The sequence below is a fragment of the Anoplopoma fimbria genome, chromosome 7 (genome assembly GCF_027596085.1).
Source record: "Anoplopoma fimbria isolate UVic2021 breed Golden Eagle Sablefish chromosome 7, Afim_UVic_2022, whole genome shotgun sequence".
Taxonomy (NCBI): domain Eukaryota; kingdom Metazoa; phylum Chordata; class Actinopteri; order Perciformes; family Anoplopomatidae; genus Anoplopoma; species Anoplopoma fimbria.
This window is the reverse complement of record NC_072455.1, coordinates 2,088,467-2,098,355: the sequence shown is the minus strand read 5'-3', so window position 1 is coordinate 2,098,355 and position 9,889 is coordinate 2,088,467. Positions and strand designations below refer to the sequence as shown.

Sequence of the window (9,889 nt, the reverse complement as noted above, 5' to 3'; positions counted from 1 at the left end):
ACCACCACAAAGAGAAGCAAAATGAAAGCATTAAAATCAGGCTGTAATTATTCCTAAGAAGAAGAAAAGGGTTGTGAAGACAATAGTGTCGTTGATACGCTGTCAATAGCTTTTTATTAATGCATTTCATACCCTTGATTAGCATCATTTTACACAACAGTTTAGCCTTTCAACACTGACCTGGATGCGTACCATTAATGTATCATGTGTTATTTACAAATAAGAGGGCGAATACTAAAGCCAGTTTTAAGCAAAAGAAAACCACTCCAATCAAATAGTCCCTGAACTGATGAACACATGATTCTAGAGCTTTGATAAGATAAAGACTTGTGTGTGCTAAATTAACCAACACATGACGAGCCTTTGAAATGGTCACAGTTCGGTTTTGTTAAGCCATCAAAACCTCTATATTAGGTTTAGGCATAAAGACTTCTCGGTTAGGCACAAACACAACTTGGCACCCCCATGTCGGGGTTCAGACATAAACAACATGGTTTGGTGTAAATGTTAATCCTGAAAGTTATTTAAAGTGGGTATGTCATGCAGTAAAGTTTTAAGGTGGGAGTGAAATGCGGTAAAGTGGGCATGCCGTGAAGTAGAGTGGGGTCGGTTGCCGTGAAGTAGAGTGGGGTCAGTTGCCGTGAAGTAGAGTGGGGTCGTTTGCCGTGTAGTAGTAGAGCGGGGTGGGGCTGCCGACTAGTAAAGCGGGGTCGTTTGCCATGTAGTAGTAGAGTGGGGCTGGTTGCCGTGAAGTAGAGTGGGGTGGGGCTGCCGACTAGTAGAGCGGGGTGGGGTTGCCGACTAGTACAGCGGGGTGGGGCTGCCGACTAGTAGAGCGGGGTGGGGCTGCCGACTAGTAGAGCGGGGTCGGCTGCTGGCTAGTAGAGTGGGGCCGGTTGCCGTGAAGTAGAGTGGGGTGGGGCTGCCGACTAGTAGAGCGGGGTGGGGCTGCCGACTAGTAGAGTGGGGTCGTTAGAGCGGAAGTGTAGTAGTAGAGCGGGATGGGGCTGCCGACTAGTAGAGCGGGGTGGGGTGCCGACTCGTAGAGCGGGGTGGGGCTGCCGACTAGTAGAGTGGGGTGGGGCTGCCGACTCGTAGAGCGGGGTGGGGCTGCTGACTAGTAGAGTGGGGTGGGGCGGGATGGGGCTGACTAGTAGAGCGGGGGGTGGGTTTGCCGACTAGTAGAGCGGGGTGGGGCTGCTGACTAGTAGAGTGGGGTGGGGCTGCTGACTAGTAGAGTGGGGTGGGTTTGCCGACTCGTAGAGCGGGGTGGGTTTGCCGACTAGTAGAGTGGGGTCGGTTGCCGTGTAATCTGCCAGACCTACATAAGACCCTTATCGGCGGAGCGACACACTTTATGGCCCCTCTGACGTGTGCTGTCACCATAACTACTTCTAACAGTAGCCGTTTTCTTTGGTACCGGTCAAATGACCACGGCAATCAGCCCATTGTCCATTCTAGTCCTAATCCAACTCTGTGAACTCTTCACCACTTTATTCATCAGGACTCTTCATTACAGCTCGAGGCTTCCATCTTCCATCCTGTTCAACGTCGAAGAATTTCATCAACATCGCTAACTTTTCAAACAAATCTGTAGTCACTCAGGGTTTTATACAAGATGTCGTCCTTCACCGCTCTGAAGACGAATCGGATGTTGTTTGTGTCCATGGCACAGGTGAAGTGGGAGTAGATGATCTTTTTCTCGTTCATATTGAGACTGATGAACATATTTAAGATGAATTCTCGTGCTGCTTTGACGTCCCTCTGAGGACCTGATGGAAAGAGACGAAGGGCAGGAAACGTCACATCAAAGACACCGCAGTACCTCCAGTAGTCACATAAGAGCTCAAGAATATAACATTTAAGTGACACTGTCTGATTTCCTCTTTCAAAAGTCACATAAACCTCCAAACTTTTCTTCAAAAGCAAAAAACACACACTTGGTAAATTCAATACATGCTGCAACATCTGTACTTAATGTATCTGACCACTAGCTTGTGACGGCTAATGTAAGCTAACTTTATATATTTCTCCACAACAGACGTTACTGAGTCCGCTCAGATTCATAATTGTCCAAATGAGGGGAAATAAAATGGGACCAAATGCATAAAACAACAAATTTGTTTCAGGGTGTTAAATTCTTGGTTTATTTTTTTGATTAAAAAAAATAAATAATATATGTATTTATATATTTATTATTTCATCTGTGATATTCAAAAACACTGTTAGAGCAGCACAAGTAGAAAAGGGTTTTGCAGTTTGCTCCACCTTTTTTTCTATCGTTGCTCGGCAACCACCAAATGAGTGGAAATGTACCACAAACCACAAACTGTATAATAGTTAATAGTACAGTTTGAGTTAATGATAACTACGTAACTGAATTCATTCCTGAATTAAACCAGGGTGTTTCATCGCTGATATATTCAACTTTTCTTCTTCTTTTAAAAATAATACGTAGTGTCACTTTCAAGACACAGCAATTCTAAATGAACCAACAACAGATAGACATTCTTAATTAAGATACTATAATGTTGTATTCAAAACAGAAATACCAGCATGCTCAGCTGCATTTTTGCCAACTGTTTCTTCTTACCATCGTATTCGGGGAAGTAGTCGACCAAATGAGAGTGCAGGATTTTCTCCTCCAGTAAGTCCATCTTGTTGAGGAACAACATGACTGAGGTCAGGTGGAACCACTCAGAGGTTATGATCGTCTGGAACAAAGCCAGGCTTTCCTCCATGCGGTTCTTTGAGGAACACATGACACAAAGCATGAGCAGAAATATTGAATCAGACACAGCAGAACCTCAGCAGTGATTGTCTGTGTGAGCTGATTCAGTTTGGCTGAAACCTCATCTAGAGCAGTGGTTCTCAACCTTTTTTCAGTGATGTACCCCCTGTGAAATACTTTTTCAGCCAAGTACCCCCTAACCAGCGCAAAGCATTTTTGGTTGAAAAAGAAATGGAATACACAGCGCTGTGCCATCAGTGTCTGATTTATTAAACTGTCAACACTGAAGATTGCATTGTGGCATTGAATTCAGTTCATGAACTTACACTTATATTTTATTGAATATTTATTAAATAACTATTTTGAAAGGATTTTTGAATGGATGCTAATTTTAAATATATTCTTTAAAAATCTCAAGTACCCCCTGGATGCCTTCACGTACCCCCATTTGAGAACCACTGATCTAGAGAACAAGCCTCTGAGTGGTTCACTTTGTTGCCTAAAGAGCTCCCCCTGCTGGTCAACTTTGCACACTGCTTCAAAGGTTGAGGTTTATTATTGTGTCCAGAAAGAGAGAGAGAAACCAGAGAGTGCTCCACTCTGCATATATCTAGGTCATCATCTCCTCCTAACAGTTTTGGCCTGATATGAATCTTGTCACTTATAGATAGAGATCAGCTTTTACTTTATTTAGTCATCATCTCACCTCTTTGACGGACTCAACGAGGACCTGATCGTACTCGCTGATCGCCACCAGGAACATGATAGAAGTGACTGCCTCGAAACAGTGAATCCACTTTCTCCTTTCTGAACGCTGGCCGCCCACATCCACCATCCTACAGCCACAGAATCCAATAAATCATCATAGTACCACTTTAAAAATGTAATTATTCATATTCAGGACTGGACTGTGTTGATTAATTGGATTATTGAATATGATGAGAGTAGAAGTGATGACTGTACGAGCATCCCACATATTTACAATAACCAAAAATTCTGAATTATATCTAGTCTCATATCACAATATCATTAAATTGACTTATTAACAAGACAGCTTTTCGCTAGCTGGCTCGCTCGCTTGCTAATTCCACCATACTTTCATGCTTCACTGGTTATAGAAAATGGGCTAGTTGTCACTTATCTGGTGATGGCAATGTGCATTCATACGCTGTGATAATAACTGTTGAACGGTATTACTAATTCTCTTATTTTGATTATTCTTAATGGTCTCTGTTTTTAATTTAACTTCAATATTTTAGCATCCATTTCCTTTTTCTTGTCTTATTTTCTTGTCTATATGTTATTTTATTTTTTTAAGCTACATCTCTTGTGTGAAAAGTACTCTATAAATAGTTTCTTCTTCTTCTTCTTCTTCTTCTTCTTCTTCTTCTTCTTATTATTATTATTATTATTATTATTATTATTATTATTATTATTATTATATGTGTGGGTGAAGCATTAAGTTGTTAAATTTACTCATTTAGCGGCTTGTCAAAACATAACAATGACCTTAAACACTGACCTGAACCCCACGTTCTCCAGGTTAAAGGGGTACTCTAAAATACCCGTTGTGGGCAACCTGACCCTCAGGACGTCCTGCTCGGTTGGCAGATAAGAAGTATCAGAAATTCGGTGAATGTCATTCAGAAAGCTGTTGACACACGAGGACAACCCAGAGTTAAGAACATGAAAACCAGTTCGAGTGATAAGGACAGAGGAGACATTCATTGTTAAATATCGTTTGTTTTTTTAAAAACCACTTAACTATAAGTGAGAATTTAAATGGTGCGTCTTTGCGCTAACGCCTTTTGTCAATAACCTTAAAAGGAATCACTTTGAGCCTTCTGAGTGCATTAAACGGACAACAAGCAGATGAAACAGAAGAACATATCTGAGGAGTTACTAGCTTCTGTTTACACTCACTATTTAGCTGAGTCAGCCAGATGGTATTTCCTCTTGAGAGTGTAACATTCCTGGATCCCCGGGTCACTCCACAGGCTCTGGATGGCCTCAACGTGAGGGTTTGTTAATGTTGTCACCCTCACCACGTCTACGCCGCGGACAATACTGGCGTTTGCCTGAACAAGAGGAGGACGAACTGAAATTAGTGACCTTCAGAAACAGATATACAGAAGGATTTATGATGTCATGGTTGTAGTCTTTTGTTATTGTATTTGTATCAGTTCGCTGCACTTATTGTATTCGTATTCGTTTACTGCACTTATCCTATTCGTAGTAGTTTGTAGCACTTATTATATTCGTATTAGTCTGTTGCAATTATTGTTTTCGTAGTAATTTGCCTCTGCACTATACTTTTGCTCTGGTTTATGCTTTAAGATGCTTGTTTAAGAAAGGAGATGCACTTATGACTTCTGGTGACTAGTAGTTCTCTTGAATACCTATGTTGAATACACTTCCTGTAAGTCGCTTTGGATAAAAGCGTCTGCTAAATGACTGTAATGTAATGTAATGTAATGCAAAGCTAGTTAATGCTGCCAAAAAGTTCAAGACGTCCACATAACACCCCTCCTCCTGTTGTTGTCACATGACACAGGAAGTGGACTCTTCTTATCCTTACCTGGAACTTTAACTCATGTTCCACGTTTGTGTGTAAACCAGCTAATCTGTCAGACTCCTGACCTCCCTTCCTCTTTTGTCTCTTGCTTGTAACTGACTCAGGAGTACCAGTCTTTACATTCCTTCAGTCTAACATCATGTGTACATTCCAAAAGTCCACGTTCTCCATAAACAGACAAAACTCTCTGGCAGCGGGCAAAAAGTAAACACCGCTACAAATTACCAGAAGTCCTTCACCCTTAGAACACTCAGCAGACTCTGTCAGTTTGGTGGACGGCAAACCATGTGTGTGTGGTCAAACCTCCAGTGTGTGTGAAGCAGCAAAGGAAGCCTGGTCTACCTTGTTGCGTTCATACTTGTAGGGGATCCGTAACGCGTCCATGGCCTGGATCATGGCCTGCATGGCCGTGAAGATGTTCTGGTAGATCAGCCGGGTGAAGCCTCTCCTCTCGTCGTCGGAGTATCCACGGCCATGAATGATCCTCATCTGCTTGATGAAAGTGCTCTTCCCACTTTCACCAGTTCCTAGCCACCAACAGATGTAAACATTACTGCTCACGCACATATCAATGTCCCATTAAAAGACCAAAACCAAACATGCATCTTTTTCGTCTGGAGCTTCTTTCACACATATCTTTTGGTAATTTACTTTCAGTATTCTCAAATGCACTCAGTTCAGAAACATTTACATCTTTGCGTCTTTTTCACACGCGCCAAGGACAGATCTGCAGACGGTGTTATTGCAACACTTCTATCTGGAACCCATCGGCTATCAGTCTGAACAGCAACGAGCTGTATTGTTTCACAAATCACCAGTTTACAAGCTAATTTAAACTGATAAAAAGCTAAACAATCCTCAGATGATAGCCGATGGGTTCCCGGACTGCACAAAAACATAACTGCTAGAGATCAGCATCTTCTTTGTGGCACGGCTGTAGAGAAATGTGATGCATCATGCTGAGGCAATACTTCTTCTTGGATTTGTTGACCAGAGGAAAAATGCTTGTGAAATACTTTCACCTTTCACCCTTATGCAATCTTGCACTAACTGTACGTTTATAATCATAGTCTGGGTTTCATCTCATCCTCGGGCACGGTCGGTCTTATGTTTATATCCTGAGTCAAGTTTTACAAGCAGTATTTTGTCATTTTAACAGTGTTTGACAGTAAGAGGCTGAACTAGAAGAAGTCCCTGAACCTGAACCTGAACCTGAACCAGCTGAATATATTTAAGGAGCTAGAAGCTGCAAAACGGGAAACAGAGTTAAAGATTTAAATAACAGAGGAATCGTTTTGCTTTATTTTGGGGGTAGACCTGCCGTGTGATGTATCTTATAAACATTAAAGATGTGAGGGGAAGATCTCTACTTGACTAAAGTTCTGTGAGTGAGACAGCTGTTGCCAGACAATGATTCAATATAAACATGAACAGTGTCTGGAAACTGTCTATGGAGAAAGATCACATCTTTTGAGAGTCAAAGAGAATACGTTTTAAAATATGGAACATTTACTTCTTGTTGTTTTTAGTTGTGGGGGCGGGGGTTGTAGTAATTTCGTGCCGCTTTGTTTGTTTCTCCCCTCAATGAAAGACTAGTAGCATTACCAGAGTATGAAAATACTAATTTACAAGTAAAATCTCTGGATTCAAAATCCAACTTAAGGAAAAGTAAAGTATTTGCAGCACAAATTTACTTAGAGCATGGGCGGCTGTGGCGTAGTGGAGAGCAAGGTAGTTCTCCAATCAGAGGGTCGGTGGTTCGATACCCGGCTTCAGCAGTCGATGTGTCCTTGGGCAAGACACTTAACCCCAAGTTGCTCCTGAAGGCTTGCCATCGGTGTGGACTGGATGATGAATGTTAGTTAGAGTCTGATGGTGGCACCTTGATGGTAGCCTGTCATCAGTGTGTGAATGGGTGAATGATATGTAATATACTACTGACTACATACTGGATAAAAGCCTCTGCTAAATGACTGTAATGTAATGTAAGCATCAAAAGTACAAGTTATGCAGAATTCAGTTCTATTAATCATATACACAGTATATCATTTGAACATTAATTTTGAATTAATGTGTTAGCAGCATTTTGATGTTATCAAGGTGGAGGTACTCTAAACTCTAACAATTCTATATACTGTTGAACGGTATTACTAATTCTCTTATTTTGATTATTCTTAATGGTCTCTGTTTTTAATTTAACTTCAATATTTTAGCATCCATTTCCTGTTTCTTGTCTTATTTTCTTGTCTATATGTTATTTTATTTTTTAAGCTACATCTCGTGTGAAAAATAGTTTATTCTTCTTCTTCTTATTATTATTATTATTATTATTATTATTATTATTATTATTATTATTATTATTATTATTATTATTATTATTATTATTATCTAACTGCTTTAGTTCCTACTTTATGGACTAGGATTTTGACATACAAAACAATCATGCTCTTTTTATAAATGAATGATAGATAGATGAATAGATTTAAACATGCAACAGTATATGAAATATTTAAAATGAGCCATTCTCGACCAGCAACAATATCATGTAAATGCTTAAAAAAAATAATCTCAGTATAAAATATGTAGTAATGTGATGATGGAGTTTGTCAATAAGTACATTTCTTTGCTAATACTATACTTTAAACATTTTGAATGCACATTTCTATCCCTCACCGAGCAGAAGCAGCTTGTATTCCCATCTGGACTCCCTCTCCTCGCGGCGGAGCTGCCTCTCAATCTCATCGTTGATCCGGCGAGCCTCTTTGGCCTCTTGGCTGAGACAGCAAGTCCAAACGGAGCTCCGAGACATTACTCCTCTGCTGCGAAGAGGAAATTTAGTTTATGCTGCAACTTCAGAAGTCGTTCTCCAGGAGGAAAGAAAAAGGAAGCTCTCGTGCTCTGAGTCCAGATGTTTGTCTGGTCCTCTTTCCTGGGTGGACCATGTGACAGAGGGATGTGCTCTGATGGGAAATAGTGTCGCTATATGCCCCCCCCTCCACTTAGTACATGTAAAATCCTCCTTTAATACCCTTCAACCAAAGCATTCGTTCTAAAATAGCAGATATAGCAGTGTTTAAGTGACTGTGAGGAACATTAAACTGGTTCTGAATCAGTCTCAGTTTAGTCCTGATCCTCTATAAGACCCACATCAGTAAACGAGACCATCAGAGAGAAGATTGTCTGTTTCTATAAAGTTATTCTTAAAGCTGATTAAGATGATGGGCCAAACAAACACTGATCTTTAGGCGTTGATAATGATGTCATTTGCGTACTTCAGTGACGCCCAAATGACCATGTTTTCCTACAATGATCTATGAAGAGTTGTTGCCGAAACATAAAGTATTTCACGATCTCTCCTGAACTAAGTAGCAGTTCTGTTGACTAAACCTAATCTAGTTGTGTACATGCTTTTGTAGGAAAACTTTTGTAAGTTATCATACCATCCGTCGTTCTACGATACCTTGCAAAAAATACTGTTTTTGTAATTTAAAACTTTAAATAAACTTAAACATCTTTGATCAAAAATCTGCTGGTGACATGGATGAAGTACAATCAAGAGTTCTTTTGAATGTCTACGATTATTTCCACGACATATCGAGCATTGGTGCCGAGTTTAAGGGTGCAGAGTTTGGCCTCTGAGGTTCATGATCAGCCTCAACATCACTCCAGCTTCTTATGAGTTCATGTTCTTTGTATGGACCACTAAAAGGAAGACGACCTGAAGAACAAGTGGATAAACTTCATTTCTTTAATGCATTTTACCGAGGACAACTTTCAAAACTAGACAGAGTTCAGGAGAATTATGACTGTTCAGGATCACAACCTCAAAGTAGGATTTATTATTTGTGGATGTGTAATGTTTAACACAACCAAGGGAGCTAACGTTACGAGCCGGAGTTCATGTGCGGAGCTATACGTTGCACACGTTGCTCAGCTGTTAGCATGGGCTAAGTTGTTAGCTAACGTTATTGTGTTCTAATGGCTTTGCTAATCAGCTTTAGCCCCACTGTGACCTAACACTGTGGAGAATATGACAATTGGATATTTGAATGTTAAATATTTGTGTAAACACAACCCAGCAAAAGATGGTTTATTAATTAAGTTTATTAATTATAACAAACATAATACGATGAACATAACTGTGGATTACCTTGATTGAAAATTGTGACATTTAGAACCAACACCAACACCTGTTTTCATATCACAAAGGTAAAGACCCGAGTCATCAGTCCTGAGTCTGGACATGTGGAGTCTGAGTCGTCCTTCTCTGAGGACGTCTTTGTCAAACTGGACTCGTCCTGAAAACCGTTCATCCTGAGACTCTGGAACCTCGACACCTTGATGAAGATGAAACAGGACGAAGGGTCTGAGATCAGTTAACATCTCACAGAGGATAAAAGGGAGTTGGTGGAACCGTCTGTTCTGGGTGAGAACGTCCATTCCAGTGTGATGTCGTGGTTCTCCTCTGCCTGATAGGATCTCTGTCTCACATTCACTACAAATGATCCTGTTGAGGAGACAGAGAGGGAAAGTGAGGAGCAGACAAACTGACAACGTCACCATGAGAGCCTTTAAACTCCACC

General features: G+C 40.7%; 1 protein-coding gene across 1 annotated transcript; it reads right to left on the bottom strand.

The window, feature by feature from the left end:
- Window positions 1-1,248: 1,248 nt before the first annotated feature.
- LOC129093856 (guanine nucleotide-binding protein G(q) subunit alpha-like) lies at window positions 1,249-8,115 on the bottom strand. Its single transcript, XM_054601978.1, has 7 exons — window positions 7,980-8,115; window positions 5,649-5,833; window positions 4,655-4,809; window positions 4,254-4,382; window positions 3,438-3,567; window positions 2,594-2,747; window positions 1,249-1,772 (listed from the first exon to the last, which is right to left on the bottom strand). The coding sequence occupies exons 1-7, from the start codon at window positions 8,113-8,115 to the stop codon at window positions 1,582-1,584; spliced, it is 1,080 nt and encodes a 359-aa protein (XP_054457953.1). The 3' UTR covers window positions 1,249-1,581.
- Window positions 8,116-9,889: the final 1,774 nt, after the last annotated feature.